General features: G+C 38.1%; 1 protein-coding gene across 6 annotated transcripts in view; it reads left to right on the top strand.

The window, feature by feature from the left end:
* Positions 1-25,306, top strand: part of RCOR3 (REST corepressor 3) — a 58,764-nt gene that overhangs the window by 19,189 nt on the left and 14,269 nt on the right. For all 6 annotated transcript variants that reach the window (XM_025400611.1, XM_025400638.1, XM_025400595.1 and 3 more), the window contains 3 exons: positions 786-864; positions 11,918-12,136; positions 18,387-18,464. In XM_025400611.1, coding sequence (XP_025256396.1) covers positions 786-864; positions 11,918-12,136; positions 18,387-18,464 — 376 coding nt within the window. The remainder of the gene's footprint in view (positions 1-785; positions 865-11,917; positions 12,137-18,386; positions 18,465-25,306) is intronic.

Genomic DNA, 25,306 nt, shown 5'->3' with positions numbered 1-25,306 from the left:
GTATTGATATTTAATACACATTTAGAATATATTAAAGAATATGTTCTATGAAAGAAGCTCTTTTTATAATTACCTGAGTAACCGAAATCCTTATTATTGAGGCTAAATCTTTTGATAGTATAAAGTCATTTTGTTTCATTTTGTCTGTATTCTCCAATTGGAGGACTGAAATTTAAGTATTACATCAATTTGTATGTGTTCCCATTTCCCAAATGGTATTTCTTTTTAAATCCCTTTCCCACTGGGTCTCTGTTTTTGAGCTAGAAGTGTTTGCTAAAAGGATTCTGTATACCCAATGAGATAAATGTTTCTGAACACTACAGAAATCTGAATTAAAAGCTCACCTTCTCAAGTACAACTCTTATTCTGTTAAATAATATTTAGTAAAATTATTAAGATATATATATATTACAGTTTGATAAGAGCACTAGAATACAATAAAAAGAAGGGAATTGGTTGGGTGCAGTGGCTCACACCTGTAATCTCCGCACTTTGGGAGGCTGAGGTGGGCAGATCACTTGAGGTCAGGAGTTTAAGACCAGCCTGGCCAACATGGTGAAACCCCATCTCTACTAAAAATACAAAAATTAGCTGGGTGTGGTGGTGGGCACCTGTAATCCCAGCTACTTGGGAGGCTGAGGTGAGAGAATCGCTTGAACCCAGGAGGCAAAGGTTGCAGTGAGCTGAGATCGTGCCATTGCACTCCAGCCTGGGCAATAAGAGTGAAACACTGTCTTAAAAAAAAAAGGGGGGAATTAAGTGTACTAATTTTTGTTTCTTCTCAGTGATGATGATGTAGAAGAAACACATCCAATGGATGGGAATGATAGTGATTATGATCCCAAAAAAGAAGCCAAAAAAGAGGTAATGATGATCATTAGAAGTGCTTGTGATTGTTCTACAAATCTGCTGAAAAAGAATGAACAGTACTTCATATTAAGAAAAACTTTTTAATGTAATGTTTTATGAGATAGTAAATTTCAGTGTTAATTAGCAATACAGTCGTACCTAGAACCCCAGTTAGCCAAGCTGTTGAAAGTGGAAAATACCATTGAAACTGGAAAAAGATCTGAGTTTGTTTAAACTTAGCATTTACTAGATATGTGACCTCATCCAATTTAGTGACTCATTCTTCTGAAGAAACTCAATGCCATGGGTCATTCATCACTTTAAACTCTTTCATCAATGTTATTTTAAAAATGTTCATTCTACCTCAATTTTGTGTTTTACTAATTTTCTTTCTACGGCTAAATATTGTCAGATTCCTTAATTCCTTCATTTTCTTCCCCAAGTCTGCCTTACCTTTGTTTCCCAGAGCCATGGTCCCAATGATCAACTATGAGAATCTCTTTCTTTCCCATTTCCCCATTCCTTTAACTCCCTACTTCCCTTATTCTTCTGCTATACCATCGCTAGCCCTGTAAACTCATGATGCTGGATTAGTTGCTATTCATGGTCTAAGAGACACAGCAGGAGAAACTGATACAATTATGTAAATTGTAAATTGTTGCTACTATGGAAAACAGTTTCCAGTCTCACTGTAGTCCTTAAGTGCCTCTTAGTTTTTAATCTCTAAGTCCCAGGTTTTTTTCTTGGTAAAACGAAAATAATAGGATTGTTTTGAGAATCAAAGAGGTAATATGTATAAAAGCACTTTTTATAGTACCCAGGACATAGAAATCTTGTATACAAGTTGCTGTTGTTTTATCTGGGCAGCTGTTTTGAACATTCCTTCCCTTCCTACATTGCCTAATACCCCTCCACCCCTAAAAACACTTGGCAGATAGCTTCATCCATGTCACGGAGAAAGTGTCAGACAGAAGCTGTCTTAAATTCCAGCCCTTCTTCTAAGTTCTGTGCTACCATGCTGGCCTTTCCACTGTGGCGTATTAGTACTTAGAACATATTACAGTTACTGTATTTTGCCCACTAAGCTGTGAACTCTTTGAAGTCAGGGACTGAGTTATTCATTTGTATCCCCTGACACTTTGCACAGTACCTGGTATATGGCAAATATTCAATAAATGTTTATTCAATAAATGGTTGTTGAATGAACAGTCTTGGGACTTAATATCCCTCTCTCACAGTAAGAAAGACCTTTTTTCTTTTCCTATACGATTTCATTGCTTGTGTGATCCTATCCATCCCTTCGTGTCTACTCTGAGACGTTCTCCACCAGTTATCCCTTGTCTTTCCCATATTTTCAACCTTTCAGTGCAGCCAAAAGTATGTTCAAGTCTTCCATTTAAAAGTATATCTCTGGCTGGGCGCAGTGGCTCACGCCTGTTGTATTCCCAGCACTTTGGGAGGCCAAGGCGGGCAGATCACCTGAGGTCAGGAGTTCGAGACCAGCCTGACCAACATGGAGAAACCCTGTCTGTACTAAAAATACAAAATTAGCCGGGCATGCTGGCACATGCCTGTAATCCCAGTTACTCGGGAGGTCGAGGCAGGAGAATCGCTTGAACCTGGGAGGCGGAGGTTGCAGTGAGCCGAGATTGCAACATACTCCAGCCTGGGTAACGAGTGAAACTCCATCTCAAAAAAAAAAAAGAAAAAAGTGTATGTCTTAACCACTCTAGAAAACAAATCACCCTTCTTAGCACTACTTCACTTTTGAGTTTGCTTTAGTCAGGCTGCTTCTGTCCCACCACTTCACTGAAACTGCTGACAGGTTACCAATGATTTCCAAAATGCAACATCCAGTGATCAGTTGTATTCTACTCGTGCTTTCTGTATCAAATTACTGACCCCTCCCTTCTTGAAAAGCTGTCTTTGACTTTTGTAATGCCATTCTGATTCCTGTCTACCTTTTTAACCATTGTGTCACAATTTTAGTGGCATCTTTTTCTTTCTTACTCTATTCTTTTATCATTATTCTTTTTAATTCTGTCTCTCAAAAAACTGTGAGATTTGATCTCTCTGTTCTTTGTGTGATTGCCGCTTTCTTAGGTTGTCATCTCTTCTCTGAATTATCCTAACAGTTTTCTCTCTGATTATCTCTATGCCTCCCTTTTTCAGATTCTCCATACCACCCTTTCCAGTCCATTGGCTACCCTGTTGCCAAAGCAATCCTTTGTAAAGTTGCCAATTCACTGCTTGGTGAATCCTTCCATGGTGTTGTCTATAGGATAAAATACAAACTCTCCAGTTATGCATTCCCTACCCTTCCCCATTTATATCAGAGTACTAACAGTGTTTTAGATATGTCTTTTAGTTCCCTGGCTTTTGTCCTATGATTATGTTGGTCCCTTTTTTTTCTGGAATTCCTTTCTTCCCAAATCTGCCTAGGAAATTCCTCACAACTCTACAAGATGTAGCTTCTCTATGAAATCTTGTGCCTTAACTTGAATTGACAACCTACTTATTTCTCCTTAAATCTATTGCAGTACTAATTCTACTGAGTGGTAGTTGTTTACTCATAGTTTCCTCTTCCTGCCTTCCTGTCTGTGTGGTGAGCTCTTTAAGAGCAAGAATATATTTTAACTATTTTCCACTCCCAGGGGCTGATACATAGTAAGCATTTAGTAAAATTTTAATGAATGAGAATACATACTATATGCTCTTTATTATGATATAAACCTGAAAACTTAGGAATTTGCTACCTAGAAAGTATATGTGTGTGTGTATATATATATATGGAATATATAGTTTTGCCCAGCTATGCAAGATGATACATACTCATTTGGTCTTTTGCTCATGATCTCATCTTACCAGAAAATAAATAATATGAGGGAAGTATAAGTTAAAAAGTTTTAAGAGGATATTGCAGAGGTGTGGTCCAAGACTAGCACTGTGTGTCAGCAGCTTCATTCATTTCTCTGCTCCTTCCAAACAATAAGGTTACCAGGCAGGGAAAGAAACTACATTATTGCTTTTAATACAGATCTTTGTAGCTGCTTCTGCGTGTTGTTAACATATTACATAGAAACTTAATTTTAACTTTTAAAAATTGTGAACTATATATATTGTAGAGTATGTACAGTTTAAAGAAAAATGATAGATACCAGTGTATCTACCACTGAGCTGAAGAAACAGGACTTCTGTTTGTGTTTCCTCAATTGGATATTCTTTTTTGTTTGTTTGTTTTTGAGAGGGAGTCTCACTTTGTCCCCCAGGCTAGAGTGCAGTGGCGTGATCTTGGCTCCCTGCAGCTTCCACCTGGGCTCAAGCAATTCTCCTGCCCCAGCCTCCCGAGTAGCTGGGATTATAGGCATGTGTCACCATGCCTGACTAATTTTTGTATTTTAAGTAGAAATGGGGTTTCGCCATTTTGGCTAGACTGGTCTAGAACTCCTGACCTTAGGTGATTGGCCTGCCTCAGCTTCCCAAAGTGCTGGGATTATAGGCGTGAGCCACCATGGCCGGCCTCAATTGCACATTCTCACCTTCTCTCTAGAGGGAGCCAGTATAATGAAATTTATTAATTATTCACTTCTTTCTTTATAGTTTTATCACGTATGTATATTATCACATATAATGATGATTATCATTCAGTTTCATTTATTTCATACTTTATTTAAATGGAATCATATTTATGTATTCTTCGGTACCTGCCTTTTGTTATTATTTTTGCGATTCATTCTTATTGCTATATTATAGTGTTCCATTGTATACATATACTGCAACTTATTCACTCTCCAATTAATAAACTTAATTTCCAGCTTTTTATTATGCACACTGCTGATATGAACATGTTCTGGATACACATGTCTTAGAGTTCCTTTGGTACAATAGTTCTCAGCTAGGTTTAGCACTGACCCCATAGGGGACATTTAGAAATTGTGGAGGTGTTTTTTTTTTTTTTTTTTGAGACGGAGTCTTGCTCTGTCGCGCAGGCTGGAGTGCTGTGGCCGGATCTCAGCTCACTGCAAGCTCCGCCTCCCGGGTTCCCGCCATTCTCCTGCCTCAGCCTCCCGAGTAGCTGGGACTACAGGCGCCCGCCACCTCGCCCGGCTAGTTTTTTGTATTTTTTAGTAGAGACGGGGTTTCACCGTGTTAGCCAGGATGGTCTCGATCTCCTGACCTCGTGATCCGCCCGTCTCGGCCTCCCACAGTGCTGGGATTACAGGCTTGAGCCACCGCGCCCGGCCGTGGTGTTTTCATTGTTACAGTGATTGTGGGGCATTTCAGTTGTTGAGTGGGTAGGAGAAACAGATGACAACTATACTGAAATGCAAAGCACAGATTGTTTCACCAAAATACCAACAGTGATTTATTGAGTAACAGTGTCCCAGGATTCTTTGGAATGGAGTCACTCTATTTTAGGGAATAGCCACATTAAACTTTCCTAGGTAATGGCAAATTGTTTTCTATAGCTGATATACCTCCAGTAGGCTATGAGAGTACCCATTGTCTACTTTCTTGCCAATGCTTGATCAGACTTTTAAAATGTTCCAAATCTGGCAGTATGAGATGGCATTTCATTGTGTCCTCAGTTTCATTCATAGGTAACTACTGAGGCTATGTGTTTTTCTCTCTATTAGCTGTTGTTACATCTTTTTAAAAGTGTTTTGTTTGTGGAATTTTTTGTTTTGTTTTTTTTTTTTGGGGACAGAATCTTGCTTGTTGCCCAAGCTAGTGTGCAGTGGTGTGATCATAGCCACTGCAGCTTCAAACTTGTGGACTCAAATGATCCGCCTGCTTCATCCTCCCAAGTAGCTGGGATTGCAGACGTGAGCCAGCATGTCTGGCTTGTAGTTTTTTATTTTTTCCACCTATTTTTCCACTTGATAGTTGTCTTTTTGTTGCAGATTGAATGTATAAAGTTTTTTGTTATTGAATTCTTTGTATATTCTGGATATGAGTCCTTTGGTTAACAGCAAAGATCTTTTACCAGTTTGCGGTTTGTCTTTTTACTCTCTACAGGGAAGTAAACAGCTATTTCATTAAAAGCATATAAATTTTAAATTTATTATTTATTTATTTATTTGAGACAGAGTCTCGCTCTGTCGCCCAGGCTGGAGTGCAGTGGTGCGATCTCAGCTCACTGCAAGGTCCGCCTGCCGTGCTGAGTAGCTGGCACTACAGGTGCAGGCCACCATGCCTGGCTAATTTTTTTTTTTTTTTTTGTATTTTTAGTAGATGGGGTTTCATCATGTTAGCCAGGATGGTCTCGATCTCCTAACCTCGTGATGCGTCCGCCTCACCCTCCCAAAGTGCTGGGATTACAGATGTGAGCCACCGCGCCCGGCCAATTTTAAATTTATTTATTTATTTTTTAAAAAATTTAATTTAATTTTATTTTTTTTTGAGACGGAGTCTCGCTCTGTCGCCCAGGCTGGAGTGCAGTGGCCGGATCTCAGCTCACTGCAAGCTCCGCCTTCTGGGTTTATGCCATTCTCCTGCCTCAGCCTCCCGAGTAGCTGGGACTACAGGCGGCTAGTTTTTTGTATTTTTTAGTAGAGACAGGGTTTGACCGTGTTAGCCAGGATGGTCTCGATCTCCTGACCTCATGATCTGCCTGTCTCGGCCTCCCAAAGTGCTGGGATTACAGGCCTGAGCCACCGCGCCCAGCACAATTTTAAATTTAAATTCCGGTATTCTTTTACATTTTCTTTTGAAAGTTTTAAACTTTTTCTCCTGAAGTCCTTGCTGTAGCAGTAAATAAGTTCATGTTGTAATGTAGAGATCCTTTATTTTTTTATTTATTTAACAGTTGGGGGTCTTGTTTTGTCACCCAGGCTGGTGTGCAGTGACACAATCATAGCTCACTGCTGCCACAAATTCCTGGGCTCAAGCCATCCTCTTGCCTCCTAAGTAGCTGGGACTACAGGCATGCACCACCACACCCAGCTAATTTTTTTTTTTTTAATTTTTTGTAGAGATGGGGTCTTGCTACATTGTCCAGACTGGTCTTGAGCTCCTGGGCTCAAGTGATCCTCCCACCTTGGCCTCCCAAGGTGCTGGAATTATAGGCGTGAGCCACCATGCCTGGCTGTTTATTTTTTTAATATGGAATTGAATATCTTTTTCAACTGGTCTGCAGTACCAGCTTTATTATATATGAGGCTTATGCATATGCCTGGCTCTCTATTCTGCTTCTGTTGTCAGTTAAATATTCCTTGCTAATCCCATATTTTTTCAGTTACTTATAGTAAGCCTCATAAGTCTTGATAGTTCTGGGGTAAGTTCTGCTATTTGGTGATTCTTCTTAAGGAGTGCGTACCTGAACTAGTTAGCGTCACCAGTATAATTTGAATAGAAGATATGATAGGGAACATTTTTCTGATTGTAAAGAGAATGGTTTTTGTTTCAACATCAAGTAGGTAGGATGTTATTAAAGGTTTTTGACTCATTCACATTACTGGTATTTGATGCTAGCTGTAGGTTGGAGCAATTCCATTTGGCCTCTCCAATTTGGTGGTCTCTGAGTAATCTGACTTCTTGCCATAATGGCTTGTTTCTTGCAAAGTAATCAATCCCAGAAGCACTAAGTGGAAACTACTCAGCTGTTTCTGGCCCAGCCTTGAAAGTTACTCAGAGTCACTTCTCTTGCATTCAGTGGTTATAAATGAGTCACTAAAGTTGGTTCAGAATCAAAGGGAAAGAATATAGACCCCTGCTTCCCCATGGCAGAAATGTTGAGGAATTTGTTGACATGTTTTAAACCTCCAAGCCCAGAGTATGGAATTTTCATAAATGTTTTCCCATGTGTGCTTAAGGATATTATCTTGGTAACAAGGTTTTATATATGTCCATTAATATAGGTTTGTCAGTTCTGTGGTTGAAATCCATATTCTTACTGCTTGTCTACTTGATAGCTTGGTGGTGGTTGTCTGCTTATGTGATCAGTTATTCTGATCACTCAATTATTGAGAAGCAGTTGTTTATATGTTGAAGTTAGTGTTATTAGGTGCATACAAATTGTTTTATCTTGCTGCTGAATTAAGCCTTTTATCATTATGTAGGATCTCTTGTATTGGCTTCCACCTTGAAGATTATTTTGTCTGTTATGCCGATAGCTCCACCATTTTTCTTCTGTTAGGTATTTGCCTGGTTTATCTTTATCATTTTACTTTCAACATTTCTGTGTCCTCACATTTTAAGTATGTGTCTTATAAGGAGCAGATAGCTGGGCGTATGTATTAATATTTTATCTGAAGAGTTTAGCCCATTTGTATTGATCATGTTTAGCTGATGTATTTTTGTTCTTTCTTATTTTTACCTTCTATTCGACTTGCTTTTCCTAGTCTTCTTTCCCTTCGTTCATGTCCTATTTTTGGGGATTAAGAATCCATTTCTTATTCTGTTTTCTTTCCCTCTCTGTCTCTACTTGTTTGGGATGTTTCCATATTTTCTTTTTTTTTTTTCTTTGTTTGAGACAGAGTCTCGCTTTGTCACCCAGGCTGGAGTGCAGTGGTGCAATCTCCGCTTACTGCAACCTCTGCCTCCCGGGTTCAAGCGATTCTCCTGCCTCAGCCTCCCAAGTAGCTGGGACTATAGTCGCATGCCACCACGCCTGGCTATTTTTTTTTTTTTTTATTTGAGACGATGTGGGACCGTGTTCTTCCCGTTCTGGCGTGCAGTGGCGCGATCTCGGCGCACTGCAAGCTCCGCCTCCCAGGTTCAGGCCATTCTCCTGCCTCAGCCTCCGAGTAGCTGGGACTACAGGCGCCCGCCACCACGCCCGGCTAGTTTTTTGTATTTTTAGTAGAGACGGGGTTTCACCATGTTAGCCAGGATGGTCTCGATCTCCTGACCTCGTGATCCGCCCGCCTCGGCCTCCCAAAGTGCTGGGATTACAGGCTTGAGCCACCGCGCCCGGCCCATTTTTTGTATTTTTAATAGAGATGGGGTTTCATCGTGTTAGCCAGGATGGTCTTGATCTCCTGAGCTTGTGATCCGCCCCCCTCAGCCTCCCAAAGTGCTGGGATTACAGGCATGAGCCAGCACTCCTGGCCGGGATGTTGCTATATTTCTATTCTTATTGTATACTCTGAAAATTTTATCCTGCATATTTAATTTAAAATCTAATATTGATGTCTTTATTGACTTTCTGATTAATAGAAGGCCCTTAGAATGCTTTGACTCCATCCACTACCATCCTGATTTATATACTAGTTTTGTCCACAGTTTGTTACATCTTGGTTTTTTAAATCTCACAAATCAAACATATAGTCTCTTTTATTTAGATTTACCCACATTTTAACTTCTGTTTTGCCCACCATTCTTTCCTGAATCTAAGGGCTTTCTTTGAAAATAATTTCCTTTTTCCTGCAGTATATCCTTTAGAAGCTCATTTAGTGAAGACCTGTTGGTCATAAACAGATTTTTTGAGACATGGGTTTGAAGTGCATTGTTCTAGAGAGGAGTTGCATTTGCTTCTGTTGTCTCTAGGCACTACCAATCTAAGATACTTTAAACTAAAATCTTGATTTGGGGTTTTTCAGACAGACAGATCATATAAATTTAGGCCCCAAATCTGCCTGAATGGAGGACTGTGGTTGGGACACTTTTGGGAGACTCTTTTTTGGTTTCTTTCCACCCAGCCAAGAGTGAGATGAGCATGACTCCCATTAATCACCCCCTCCCTCTGCAGAGCAGGGGTGTTTTTTTTTCCTACTTCACAAAATGATGGAGTTCCCCTTTTAGCATTCTGGCTTGTCTCCTGTGCCCTGCACCTGTTGTCCATTGAAGCCTGGCTTTAGGCAAATGACAACCACTGCATATTTAATTCTCCCTCTGGATTCTTGCTTTCTCATCATTTCTGGCGTCGGAAGAATTTCCTTACTTCCCTGCCAGCTCAGAAGTGAATGTTAAAAGACTTTTAAAAAATGTTTGATCCGGCAGTTTTAGTAGTGCCCTACTGGGAGGAGTTTCTCTGAACATCAGGTCCGCCATGTGTTGCTTGGAGTTAGCTTCGAGCAATTAAGTGGATTATGCTTCATAATAAATTTTCAGTGGGTGCAGTGGCTCACACTTGTAATCCCAGCACTAAATTTAGGTGGCCAAGGCAGGTGGATCACCTGAAGTCAGGAGTTGAAGACCAGCCTGCTTAACATGGCGAAACCCCATCTCTGCTAAAAATACAAAAATTAGCTGGGCATGGTGGCAGGTGCCTGTAATCCCAGCTACTCGGGAGGCTGAGGCAGGAGAATTGCTTGAACCTGGGAGGCGGAGGTTGTAGTGAGCCAAGATTGTGCCACTGCACTGCAGCCTGGGCGACAGAGCAAGACTCCCTCTCAAAAAAAAAAAAATTTTTTTTAAATGAATTTTACTAAGAGTTCCTTTTCTAAGAAATTGGAGTATTAGGCCGGGCGTGTTGACTCATGCCTATAATACTAGCACTTTGAGTGCCCGAAGTAGGCAGATCACTTGAGTCTAGGAGTTTGAGACCAGCCTGGGCAACATGGTGAGACTCCCATCTCTACAAAAAAAGAAAAATTAGCCAGGCATAGTGGCACACACCTGTAGTCCTGGCTACTCAGGAGGCTGAGCTGGGAGGATCACTTGAGCCCATGAGGTCAAGGCTACATTGAGCAGTGCTCATGCCACTGCACTTAGTCTGGGTGACAGAGTGAGACCTTGTCTCAAAAAAAAAAGGCCAGGCACGGTGGCTCACGCCTGTAATACCAGCGCTTTGGGAGGCCGAGGGGGGCGGATCACGAGGTCAGGAGATAGAGACCATCCTGGCTAACACAGTGAAACCCCATCTCCACTAAAATTACAAAAAAAAAAAAAAAAACTAGCCGGGCGTGATGGTGGGCGTCTGTAGTCCCAGCTACTTGGGAGGCTGAGAGCTTGTAGTGAGCCAAGATCGGGCCACTGCATTTCAGTCTGGGCGACAGAGTGAGACTCTGTCTAGGAAAAAAAAAATTTTTTTTTAAATTGATTATTAAATATATTCATTGAAATAATCTTCAACCTAAAAGATATAGTTTCTAATAGATTATTCTTTCAGAATAATGTATTTTTATATCATACTTTAGGAACAAGTTATAATGAAATAATGCTTAAAACTTTAGTCATCATTGTTACACTTTTTAAACCCTTCCGAGGCATAAATTTACTTTTATTTTAATCATAGATTTGGAAGTTAGAAATATTTTCAAGGTTAAGATAATTGTGTCCCTTTTAACCTTTAGAGGCATAGTTTTCTTTCAGCAACTGTGAAGTAAAAATGAAATGTTATCTCTCTTTAACCAGCTGTCTAATCTGCTATATGTCATAATTTCTAAATTGCCCCCTTTTTTCTTTCTAATTTTTATTTATTTATTTATTTATTTTTATTTATTTTTTTTCTTGAGATGGAGTCTCGTTCTGTCGCCAAGGCTGGAGTGCAGTGGCGCGATCTTGGCTCACTGCAACCTGCACCTCCTGGGTTCAAGCAATTCTCTGCCTCAGCCTCCCGAGTAGCTGGGATTACAGGTGCCCGCCACCACGCCCGGCTAATTTTTTGTATTTTTAGTAGAGACGGGGTTTCACCATCTTGGCCAGGCTTGTCTTGAACTCCTGACCTCGTGATCCACCCCTCTCGGCCTCCCAAAGTGCTGGGATTACAGGCGTGAGCCACCACGCCCGGCCTCTAATTTTTATTTTCAGAGAAACTTTGCATTTAATAAGTTGGCTCCCCCCACCCGGCCCTTTATTGTTGAGGAAAAATATATCACATCTTGAAGTACACAGGAAAGTTTAGAGTCTAACTTATTTTTTCACGTATTCCTAGTCCTCTGGGCCTAAAAATCAAACACTTGATTGAGTGGATTAAGCAAGGATATATTATGTTGTATGCTTTTCCCCCCAGTTGGTGAGTGCTATGTGTATATGTGTTTGGACTTGTACATAATATATAATTGGTTAGAAGTGTTTTTTATGTGTACTTATTGCAGCAGATACTTCCAATATTAATAGACTGTTTTCACTTTATACATTTGTGAAAACCAAGTGACCTGTTATTCTGCTTTTATTCTCTTAGGGTAATACTGAACAACCTGTCCAAACTAGCAAGATTGGACTTGGAAGAAGAGAGTATCAGAGTTTACAACATCGCCATCATTCTCAGCGTTCTAAGTGCCGTCCACCTAAGGGCATGTATTTAACCCAGGAAGATGTGGTAGCAGTTTCCTGTAGTCCCAATGCAGCCAATACCATCCTGAGGCAACTGGACATGGAGTTGATCTCTCTAAAACGTCAGGTATTTTATAAAAATAATATTTTTAATGATTATGTGCATTTTGGCTATCCGCCTTTACCTAGGTTGAGCTCAGTTGTTTGCAGATTTTTCTTAGCCATCCACTTATGCAAGTTTCATTTTTAAAAATTTATCTTATGTCCAACTTAGAAGATACCTCTGCCTGTTTAGATTTGAATCCCAGCATTGCTGCCTGTTAGTTCTGTGGTCTTGGGCAAATTATATAACCTCTGTAGCTGCTTCAATGTTCTATCTATAAAATCGGGGATAATAATCATTCTTCTCTTGCAGGTTATTGGGAATTATTTGCAATGATACATTTAGATTGTTTAGTAGTGCTTGGCATATTTTGAATGCTTAGTGAATAATGGTTGTTGTCTGCATCATCATTATCATCATCATCATCATTATCATCATCATCAGTAGTAGTAGTACGGTAGTATTGTAAGGGCAGCATCATCATAATCAGATAGTTAAAAATCAGCATCTAGAGTCAGTGGACCTGTTAAGTTCTAACCCTGGCACCATCTCCTTCCTGTGTAACCTTAGAGGAGCTCTTTAATTTCTCTCAGCTTCAGTTTTCTCATCTGGAAATGTGGATAATATTGTAGTGGTTGAGAGGAATTAAACAAGATAATATATGGTAAGTGCTTAAAACAGTGCCTGGCACATATTAAGTACTCAGTTATTCATTGTTATTAGATCTCTGGCCTTTCTTAGTTGTCTTTTCCTTTTTTTTTTTTTTTGTTTTGTTATTTTTCTCTAATCCCTTAAACCTAGATATTCTTCTAAATCTGTACTTTCTTGGTCTATATCAGCCAACCCTATACTCTATGCCAGTGACTTCTGAGTCTTATTTCTCAAGCTGTGACTTTTCTCAAGCTTCTTAGCTATAGTTCCAGCTGCCTACTAGGTCTTCTCCTAAAAGATTTTTTTCTCTGTTTTCTGTCTGTTGAAACATCAGAATCATCTTTTATTCATCCCCTGCTGTTATCACTTTCCCAACACATGTAAACCAAAGTGGTAACCAAGTTATGTGAGTTTTATCTCTGAAATTTCCTTTAAATCAATTCCCTCTTTTTTATTTCATCACTACTGCCCATTTAGGCTCTTGCTGTCACTTGCCTGACAATAACTATCTTGTTGATTCTTTTTTTTTCCTTATTTAAAAAAATTTTTTGTAGAGAAAGGTTCTCGCTATGTTACCCAGGCTTGTCTCAAACTCCTGGGCTCAAGCAATCTTCCTTCTTGCGCCTCAAAGTGCTGGGATTATAGGCATGAGCCACCACGCTGGGCCTCTTGTTGATTCTTTCTGTTACTTCTCTTTAGCTGGAGGTTACACATTGTTGCCAGTGCTGTCTTTTTAAAGTACTGGTCTGATCACTGTCACTCATCTTAAACCTCTTTGTTTCTACTTGACTTTAGCAGGTTACAGTAGAGGTAGACAAATCAAGTTAAGAAATTTGAAATTCGGCCGGGCGCGGTGGCTCAAGCCTGTAATCCCAGCACTTTGGAAGGCCGAGGCGGGCGGATCACGAGGTCAGGAGATCGAGACCATCCTGGCTAACACGGTGAAACCCCGTCTCTATTAAATACAAAAAAAAAAAACTAGCCGGGTGAGGTGGCGGGCGCCTGTAGTCCCAGCTACTTGGGAGGCTGAGGCCGGAGAATGGCGTGAACCCGGGAGGCGGAGCTTGCAGTGAGCTGAGATCCGGCCACTGCACTCCAGCCTGGGTGACAGAGCGAGACTCCGTCTCAAAAAAAAAAAAAAGAAATTTGAAATTCATCCTGAGTTAGGAAACTACTGAAGGACTTTGAAAAGGAAAGGTGGACCACGGTCATATTTACATTTTTCAGTGATATCTTTTGCATTTTCTTGTGTTTTTTTTTTTTTATTTTTTATTTTTTGCTTTTTTTTTGTAGTTGCTTTAGTGATTACAATATTCATCCTTAGCTTATCACTGTATATTTAGTTAATATTACAGTAGTCCTCCCTTAATCCGTAGTTTCACTTTCCATGGTTTCAGTTACCTGCAGTACAGTACCATAAGATATTTTGAGAGACAGACTATATTCACATAACTTTTATTGCAGTATATTGTTGTAATTGTTCTATTTTTAATTCGCTATTGTTACTCTCTTGTGCCTAACTTATAAATTAAACTTTATCATAGGTATGTATATACAGGGAAGAACAGTACAGGTTGAGCATCCCTAATCTGAAAATCTGAAACAGACATAATGCTCAAAGGAAATGGTCATTGGAGCATTTTGGATTTTGGGTTTTCAGATTAGGGATGTGCGACTGTTAATATATTATGCAAATATCCCAAAATCCCCTGAAATTTGAAACACTTCTGGTTCCAAGCATTTTGGATAAGGGAATACTCAACCTGCATATGTTATGATTTGGTACTATCCACAGTTTCAGGCATCCACTGGGAATTTTGGACTGTATCCCCTGCGGATATGGGAGGACTACTGTATTCTACTGCTTACAAAATGTAAGAACCTTGCAACAGTATAGTGTGGGATCAAGATTCTCTATCTTAAACATGTTCAGATTTTTCAAATTCCTTGGTCCTGGTTATTCACCCAAACTGCTTTTCTGTTTCTCTTTTCCTTCCTTAATAAACATAGGCCACATTTGCTTTCTCTGCTTTCTTACCAAAACTTATGCTCCAACCCTTTCTAATCCAGATTCTGCCCTGTATGATATTCCAGTTCTACTGAAACACCTCTTTGAAGATCATTTATGGGCTGACATGGTGGCTCATGCCTGTAATCCCAACACTTTGGGAGGCCAAGACAGGAACATCACTTGAGGCCAGGAGTTTGACCCCAGCCTGAGCAATATAGTGAGACTTCATCTCTGTGAAAAAAATTGTTTTAAATAGCCAAGCATGGTTGTGTGTATCTGTAGTGTAGTCCTACAAGAGAGGCTGAGGTGAGAGGATCGCTTGAGCCTGGGAGTTCAAGGTTTACAGTGGAAAAAAAAAAAATCATTTATGAACAAGTGGCCACATCTAAGGCTGCCTTCTTGGTTTTTAACTACTGTGACTACTCAGTAATGTTTGACACTGTCAACCATTACTTTAATTTTGGAATTTCTTTCACTTGACTTTGTGACTGTCTTGAGTATGTGTGTGTACAGTACATATGTAATAGTACATATTTAGAAGGCAGCTATGCTCACCGCTATACCACCAACACATCTCATATTTGGTTAAATGCTTAGCCTTTAGTCAAACTATGAATGCAAGACACCTATCTTCCAAACCACAGCAGTCCTCTTTAGAAAACTTCTAAATCATCTGCTGTAATACTTTAAAAGTGCTAAAAATATCAAGGAATAAAGTATACTCAGTCACCTGTATTCATACTTCACTACTACTCCTACACTTAGGGACTATTTTTATTGATTTTTTTTAGAAGGCACTTTAAGCTTTAACTTCCTAATTTGGTTATTCATTTGATGTGTGACAGTAAAGGTTTGCACTCATGGGTTTACAAATCCTGTTAACCACTGCCACTTTTATGTCACAAACATCTCATATGCAGTGTTCAAACTGAATTCTTCCACACTCACTCTAGTTATCCGTTCCACTTTTTGTATTCTCTGTCTCAGTGAGTAGTGCCACATACTCTCAATTACTGAAGCCAGTGACCAATTAGCCTCAATTCCTCCTAATTCTCCACAATCAAGTGTTTACAAAGATGTCTTGGCTGGGTGCAGTGGCTCATGCCTGTAATCCCAGCACTTCTGGAGGCCGAAGCGGGTGAATCATGAGGTCAGTAGTTGAAGACCAGCCTGGCCAACATGGTGAAACCCCGTATCTACTAAAACTACAAAAATTAGCCAGGCATGGTGGCAGGTGCCTGTAATCCCAGCTACTCAGGAGGCCGAGGCAGGAGAATTGCTTGAACCCCGGGCGGCAGAGGTTGCAGTGAGCCGAGATTGTGCCACTGTACTCCAGCCTGGGTGACAGAGTGAGACTCTGTCTTCAAAAAAAAAAAAAAAGTCTTAATTTTGTTTCCAAGGCATTTCTTTAATCTCTATATACCACTACCATCCTTCCTTCATTCCTACAGTTTTAATGAAAGTTTTCTTAATTATTTATTATTTCTCACCTGGATTGTTAAATTAATTTCCATCCTCTTTACCCTATTCTGTTCTTCACATTACTACCAGAAGTGTCTTTCTAAAAGGCAGATATGATCATTTTGTTCCCTTGCTTAAAAATCCTTTAGCTTTCCTTCAGTCTTTAGGCAAAGTTAAAATTCCTCTTCAGTCTTCAGGCAAAGTTAAAATTCCTCGGTCTGACCCCAGCTTAACTTCTTGCCTTTGCCTTAGGGCTTTTCTATCTTCCTAAGTGTTATTCTGCCTGGAATGCAGTCCCTCCTCCCAAGCTTGTCGGCCAGTTTAATTCTTTAAAACTCAATTTAGCTGTCCTTTTCTTTGGAACACTTTCCCTAATCTTCCCGACCACCTGTTCATCAACATACATAGAAGCACATTTACTCTCTCATTCTCTTTCTTTCTCCGAGTCTATGTTAGGTGTTTTAGCGTTTATCATACTTTTATTTTACTTATCTTCCCACTATTCTATGAAATCCTCGAGAATTGAGACTTTACATTCTATCTCTATATGTCTATCTAACATGGCCAGCTGACTACCCTTGAATCATCCTAGATTTTATGCATTTTAGCTGTGGCTTTAAGATCTCTAGTGAAAAAAGTTCATAAATTATAAGTATTTCGCTGTCCATACTAGGGGGGAAAAACAGAGGAAAAAAGTAAACAATCCTAACCCTTAACAGTCTAAATATTGCTAGTAGAATAGAAGTTAAAAACTTGGTATGATTTAAATTCAGGTTGTATCTCCTAGCCTTAGGAAGGTTTCTTAACTTGGCTGTGCCTTATATTCCTCATCTGTAAAAATGGTTATAAGTAGAGTCTGTTCTGCTATAACTTTTTTTGAAAATGTGGATTTGTTCTAATGCAGTTAATATACTTGGGACTAATTTGAGCATAACATGAATTGTTTGTTTATGTATGATTTTTGTCAGCAAAACAAATTGTACTCAGCTGAACTGAGCACACACACATCTCAAACATGTACCAGCTACCTCAATTCACTGTGTGTTATGAACCATACCTATATGGTATTAAAACTTTTCATCTGATTTCAAGTAACCCTCCTACCACTTCCATAATAATTCACAAACTACAACCATTTTGACTCCCACTTCCATAAGCAACCTTCGGGTCTTTTTTTCAAGGTAAAGTACTGTCTTTGTTGTAGCATTTATGGATAAAAAAATCATTTAGAATGTATAAAACTGTGTTGCCATTTTTGTTAGGTTCCTGTCTTATGTGTCATTGAAGTTTAAATGTTGTGTCCCAACCTCCTTTTCCCTATAAGCCCTGTGGTTTTTATTATGAATTTTGCATAGCACACTGACCTTTTTTTCTTTTTTTTTTTTTTAAGACAGGGTCTTGCTTTGTTGCCTAGGCTAGAGTGCATTGGCATAATCACAGCTCACTATAACCTTGAACTCTTGGGCTTAAGCAGTCCTCCCACCTTAGCCTCCTGAATAGCTAGGACTACAGGTTCATGCCACCATGCTAATTTTTTTTTTTTTTTTTTCTCCATAGAGACAGGTTCTCACTATATTACCAGGGTGGTCTCAGACTCCTGGCCTCCCAAAACACTAGAATTTTAGGCGTGAGCTACTGTACCTGGCTAGTTCAGTGACTTTTAATGTATTTGTCATGTTATAGCAGAACTGATTGTACTTACCTCACAGAGTGGTTTTGAAAATTAAGTGATTTATTACATATAAAGGACTGAGAATGATGTTTTATACATAATAAATACCTAATAAATGTTAGCCACCATCATCATCATTATTGGAAAAATTCTTATTTAGTCAAAACACTATGGTAATAAGAAAAATTGATGGAATTTAATTCCTATGTATGCCAGTTGTCTTTGGTTATAAAAGTTATTGCTAAAAGATATTCAAGACCATGATATTCAAAGATATTCAGTCTTTTAGTCTCTTAGATGTTTAGTTCATACATGTATAAGTTGAATTAGTGGCATGTCATGCCCTAAGTGTGATTAGTATGACTATTCTAAAATAAAATTTAAGAGGGTTTTGGAATATATTCTTTTCACTTATTGAGTACTCAACAAATTTACCTAAGTACGCGATCTGATTCACATTTGGGGTTATTTTGTTGAAGGTTCAGAATGCTAAGCAAGTAAACAGTGCACTTAAACAGAAAATGGAAGGTGGAATTGAAGAATTCAAACCTCCTGAGGTATGTTATTGAAGGATACATGTGATTAAGTATAGTGAAAACTTCTTTTTTTTCAGTTGTCCAGTGTCCAAGTACTATTTTGGTTACATGCATCATTAATACTTTGAAGGTTTCATAATATGGATAATTTATTATGTCTCTATTTTTTTATTTAGATGATCTTATGAGGCTTGGTTAATCATTTTGTATCTAAGTTAAATTATTTATTTCCTGCCCTTAGAAATTCATAGCAAGCAAAGTAATTAGGGAAAATAGTAATATGAACAGTGTATGTGAAACTAGAAGCTCATTGATGAGCATGCTAGTGTATTTCTGGGTCTACAGCAATGTTTGCTGAAAGCCCTTTCCTGCTTGTGTGAATTGGTAACACAGCAAGAAAAATATCATGAAAACAAGCTAGATTATTTTAACAAATTTTTATTTTAATTTAAGATAATTGTCTTTGGCTCAGCTTCCACTTACGATTTTAGTATGGGGACTTACAGTCTTGCACTTACAAAAACAAGGTATAGATTGACCATTTTCTCAAGTCTTCTATTTCAGTTGAAACCTAAATATGTTTTTGATATTTGTGGTAATTATAGGGGTACTTATATTCCCTTAAAATCCAATCAGGTCTTTTTCTAGGAGCTTCTACTATATCTTTTTTCTCTCTTTAACATTTCCATATTATGCTTCATATCCTGGATTTGCCTTTCTGTGTATGTGATAATCAGATAATCTTATTTGGTCTTATTGGGACTTTTTTTCCCCAGAAGGGGAAAAGAACTTGGTTGACTGAAATATCTACAGATGAAATTTATGGAGGGGCTATGGGGAGGCAGAACAGTAGTACTTCAGAAATTATGTACCATATGCCATCTTAGTTATCAGTGTCTTTCAGAAAGGAAGACTTATGAAAAAAGTTGTTTTTCATTGTTTTGAATAATCTCTTTCAAGAAGGTTAGGTTATGGAAAAGAGTGAAAAATAATACAAAACAGATATCTCATTCCTGGCCCACAGGTAAAGTGACAAACATTCTAGTAACAGTCATTTAAGGATAATATAATACAAAAAATTACTATTTTATTTTGTTATATTATTGCAACAAAAATTATTTTAATTTGTATTATGCATTAAAATGCATGAATGCAAACAATTTTAAATGTCTATAATTTTGTAATCTAAAACTTAAATACCGCAGATACTAAAAACATGGGAATAGCAGGAAGAACTTTATACTAGCAAGTGTGAAAAATAAAATGTAGAAATTCCTAGGAAAATGTGTCTTATCAAAATTGCCTGAAAAAGAAAGAAAAGCTGAATAATTGGTAATCATGAAGTAAAACGAAATAATAATTAACATTTTTCTCTCACAAGAAAACTTCAGACCCAGACAGTTTTACAAAAAACATTCACTAAATTTTCAAGAAAAGGATAATTCTCATCTCAGATTTTTCCATAAAATTACAGGACAGCCTCACTCATTAACTTTATAAAAAGAAAGATGCGAAAGTCCAGTAGCATTTTATAGCTTCTCTATGTGCTATCTCATTTGATTTTTATGTAAACCCATACAGCTAGGTGAACCAGATGCTATTATTTTACATGAGGAAACTGGAAATCAGGGAGGTTAACAACTTTCTCAAGGTGACAGAACTAGTAAATAATGAAACTCTGGCTATATCTCATCTTTTTAGAGTCCTGATTGGATTTCTATATTAGTATATGTCATGTTGCCTCTTACATTTGGAAGTTTTTATATAATAGCAAAATTATATATTACATTTCCACATTTTAATGCAGCTATTGGGTGAGAAGTTATCAAACATTTATTGTAATTTTTGATTTATTATAAAAATAATGATCAAAATAAAATAGCCAAAATGTTAACACTCCATCATCCATATATTGAAGTTTGGATATTACTTTGGGTTAATATATTGAACTTATATGATGTGAAAAATGTATATATATATTGTATCATCTAGAGAGTCCCCAGGATATATTTATATTTGTCATATTGTCCTTACTGCTTTGGGGAGGAAGGCAACTTGAATTTCAGATTAACAATTACAGTAAAGAACTTGAAGAATCAGGTAATCTATCCCCTTACCTTTAGTTTAAACCATATCTAATCAAAGAATGTTAATAAGCTTTGGAATAATTACAATAAGCCATGAAATGAAGTAACTCGCCGGGCATGGTGGCTCAAGCCTGTAATCCCAGCACTTTGGGAGGCCGAGTCGGGCGGATCACGAGGTCAGGAGATCGAGACCATCCTGGCTAACCCGGTGAAACCCCATCTCTACTAAAAAATACAAAAAAAACTAGCCGGACAAGGTGGCGGGAGCCTGTAGTCCCAGCTACTCGGGAGGCTGAGGCAGGAGAATGGCGTAAACCCAGGAGGTGGAGCTTGCAGTGAGCTGAGATCCGGCCACTGCACTCCAGCCTGGGTGACAGAGCGAGACTCCGTCTCAAAAAAAAAAAAAAAAAAGAAAGAAATGAAGTAATTCTACTAAAAGTAAGCTGTTACTAAAGTGCGTTACTTATTAATTTGGTTGTATTTCTTATTTTCATTTAGGGAAAAATTTGTTGAAGAAAGTCCATTCACTTCCACAAGTATTTACTGATCAACTATTTCATATGAGGCACTGTGTTAGGCCCTGTGAGAAGTGTGTGGGAAGAGGGAACACATAAAGATGTGGACAAGATGATGTGATTTTTCCACTTACTCTAAAAAAAAGAGAACTTTCAGTCTAGATGTTATAAGACAAACTGATAAAAGTTGTATGATAGATTTATAAGCAAAGTATACAGGGAAACAAGTGGGCATTATTCATTCTGGCAAGGACAGTTAGAGAAGACTTCTTAGAGGGAGAATACTGCAGCTGAGGTTTGAAGGATAAGAGGGATTTTTTGCACATACAAAAATGACCAAAGAAGTCATTCCAAGCTGAGGGAATAATAAGAGCAATGGTTTGGTGTTGAACAGTACATTCAAAAATGTAAATCTAGTAGGGGAAAATTAAAAGCCCTTTTAAAAATGAGTCAACAGGTATTCCCTGAGCACTTACTATGTGCTCATTATTGTGCTAATTAATTGCTATTGAGGATTCCATGAAAATGTAAAACAGTCTTTTCTCAAGAAGCATATTGTCTACTTAGGAAGGCAAACTTGGATGCAGAGAAGGAATGAACATGGTATATGAGAGATGTTAGGAAGGTTGAGTAGGGGCATCTTTGTGATAAACATCAGTGGGCAAGTCCAGAGTATAAAGTCCTTGTGAAAGCCAGAAAGAGAAGTTTGCTTTTTAAATTAAGTCAAATGGAAAGACCCTGTAGTTTCTTTAGTACAGAAGGATGTAAAGAAAATTTTTAATTATAGGAAAGTTATGTCATTATTATGCAGGATAAATTAGAACAGGAAAACTTTATAGCTGCTAAAATATTAAGCATGTAAGTTGTAAATGATTAAGGGGTATCAGTAGGGTTGGGTATTAGTTATAGGAATGGAAGCAAGCAGTAAACCCAAAGAACATTGCAAGGTAGGGAAATTAATATGTCTTCCTTGAAAGTATGTGAGAGTGTTGAGGGTGTCGCTGGTATGTCTTCTGCTTTTTGTTTTGGATGGAGGTAAATGGGTAGGTGGAGGAAAGATTGATGAATCCAGAAGGAAGAATAAGTATAACTGAAAAAGGAGTGCTTTTTGAAGCTATAAATTCTCCATCTATGGTTGTTTTCCTGCAAAGGTAGACGACATCCTTTCATTATGGATGTTGGGTGGAATTTTCAGCATCAAGTAGAAGGTTTAACTTGGTGACCTTTTCCACCTCTTTCAACTCAGAGGTAGTATGAATCTACCACTGACGAAAATGGGAAATTTAGCAGGGAAAGGATGGAGTAAAAATGCCAAATTCCCTAAGGATGTCATAGATAGTTCTAGAAGGCTTTTTGGGACCTTTGATATTGTTATATATTAGATTGTCTTATTTTATATTATTATATTTTTAAAGCAACAGCATTTCAGATAGGTGTTTTTGTAGAAGAATATACTCTGTGATACCATACTGTAGCTAACTACAGCTACCACACAGTTTTAGATTCCTAGACATATTCTAGTTGTCCCTTCTTTAATCTCTACCAAAGTTTCTCAGACTTAAAAGACAATATTAAAATCAATAACTTATGTGAGTCCTGTATATTTAAAATTTTTGACCCTATTTTTCTTCACTCTTCCCCCTCTTCTGCTTCCACTTGTCACACACTGACTGTTTAATCCTATACAGTTTCAACCGTCCCTTCTGCATTTTTCTTTTTCTTTCTTTTTTTTTTTTTTGAGACAATCTCACTCCCATCCCTCAGGCTGGAGTGCAGTGGCGTGATCTCGGCTCTCTGCAACCTCCATCTTCCGGGCTCAGGTGATTCTCCCACCTTAGCCTCCTAAGTAGCTGGGACCACAGGCACACCACCACACCTGGCTAATTTTTTGTAATTTTCCTAGAGACAGGGTCTTGCTGTGTTGCCCAGGCTGGTCTCAAACTCCTGGGCTCAAGTGATCCACCCGCCTCGCCTCCCAAGGTGCTGGGATTACAGGTGTGAGCCACTGTGCTCAGCCCCTTCTGCATTTTTCCACTAAGCTGCCTCTTACAAAGGTTAGCATTGGCACTGATGACCACTTTCTACAACTTTTAACTTCTCATTCCCACTACCCCTCTTTTTCTTCCTTTAACTTTTGGGAGGTTATGTTCTCTTTTATAACTCTTCTTCTGTTCCCTGGTTTGTCTTCTATACATATAGGCATTCTCCAAGTTGTCCTCAAAATTCATTTCCCTTGTCTTGAATACACAATCTCATTGTTTTACTGTGTTAAAGTCATATCATATGTTCATTTAAATTACACAAATTTATCCAGACATTCAGTCAAATAAAAGAGAGAGAAAGAATGTTTAGCAATAGCAGGTGCAGTAGTGCTGGCAATTCTTCTTACACTCCATTTATTGAATGTATGCCCCACAGTGAGCAGTGGTGAACTGAGAATTCAGAATCCACTGTTTCTTTAGTCAGTCTTAGTTTCTGCATGCCTTCTGTGTGTCTCTTTGAACTGAGAGAATTTTGTGTGTGTGTGTGTGTGTTTGTAAAAAACAACACTACCCTAAATTCAAGCCAACAGCTTCATCTGTGGTTTAACTGAAAAACTAGTGGTCCATTCCAATGCTGGAGGAATACCTGGCTGTGTGGGTGTGTTGAGAGACTGTGTGCCTGTCTCTGGCTACCTTTTTAAAGACATTTCAAGAGTAATCTTGAAAAAAAATTTTTTTTAAAAATTGTAGGCCAATTTTAGACCTGAGTAAGATAATGACTCCATTGTTTTTTCTTATAAAAATTTCCCAGACTCTTCAAAACTGTGTTTTAAATAAATGAATCTGATTTTAGCCTCAGGTGGAACCTGAACTCCACCTGAATGTCCAATACCTCATTCTCATTGTATCCCAAATTAAATTAAATCTTAGCCTCACCTTCCCACATCTCCCACAGCAGCATTTCTTGATTTCTCAGGTTCTTAACAGCATTGTCCCTCTCTGAGCTTTCCAGGATTAAAGTCTTATTTTAGTTATGATCATACCCCTGACCCCTTGCCCCCCAAAACAAAACATAACTATTGCTTATTAAATTTAGTGTGAACTTATCAACCTTGAATTTTACTACCCTTCCAAAAGTGGATGGCCCTTATCATATTTTAATTTAGTTAAATATCACCAGCTTGCCAGGCTATCACTTCTTACTGACACAAATACTGTTTTCCCTTACATGTGGATTGCCTTCCCATTATTTGCCTTTCAGAAGCTTTTCCTATTCTAAACCCATCTCAGTCTTCAACCTTTCCTTGTTCTGTTTCCCCACTTAAATCATTATGACTTTTTCTCTCATCTTGAAATTCCCCCATATACTCTGTACTTTTTAACTTTAAAGTTGTTTGTATTCATTCATTTTCTGATTTGTAAGCTTTCTGCAGTTTAGATGAAAAAAATTTTCATAATGCATGTTATTTTTTCTTTCAGTTTTTGTTACCTTTTCATTAATGATACCTTTCCCTCCAGTTTCTTTCAGATTTAATAAACATGAATTGATCAACTTTTATTTGCATAGGCAGTGTGCCAGATGCCTTTTTAGATATATTCTAAATATATCCTCATATTTAGTTATATTTAATCCTTAGAGCAACCTAAAACATCGTTATTGCAAGTTGTATGTACAGAAGATCCTCAATATCCAACTCGTCATTCATCCATGTAATGCATGGAGAAGCAAAAATTGCCAAACAAGAACATTGACTAATAAACCAATCATTTATAGAATTAGGCTCTACTCACCAACTCTTCCTAATTAACTTTAGCTGTTATCTGTCCCATTCACTATATTATCCTTCTCTGTCACTCTCTTGCTAATACAATGCAAATACAACATAAACCAAAATGAAATTGCATACTTTGCAAAAGATGAGAAACTTCATGAAGTCTGTTAAACTGCAAGAGAATGACATTAGTCACCTACAAAATTGTCAGATGAGTATCCAGCAGAATTAACCATTAAAGAAAAAAGTGATCACTCACAGGCATGCACTTCACAAAAGAATAATTTGAGAACCAAGTATTAAGAGAGGACCTTGAGAAAATTGTTTCAATAAGCCTTTAAAGCAAAAAATGACCCATTTTATGATCATGTAAATTTCAAAGCCAAAGGATGTTGCACCATTGTATCATCAGAAAAGATATGCCAAAAATAAAGTGTATTAAACAAGTCATTAACTATTTTTTAAAAAGAGCTAATTTCTACAGGTTTTAGTTTCACATTTCGGATT

Source organism: Theropithecus gelada, chromosome 1 (assembly GCF_003255815.1).
Source record: "Theropithecus gelada isolate Dixy chromosome 1, Tgel_1.0, whole genome shotgun sequence".
NCBI classification, from domain to species: domain Eukaryota; kingdom Metazoa; phylum Chordata; class Mammalia; order Primates; family Cercopithecidae; genus Theropithecus; species Theropithecus gelada.
Note: the sequence above shows the minus strand (reverse complement) of the source record. Positions and strands in the feature narration are given on the sequence as shown.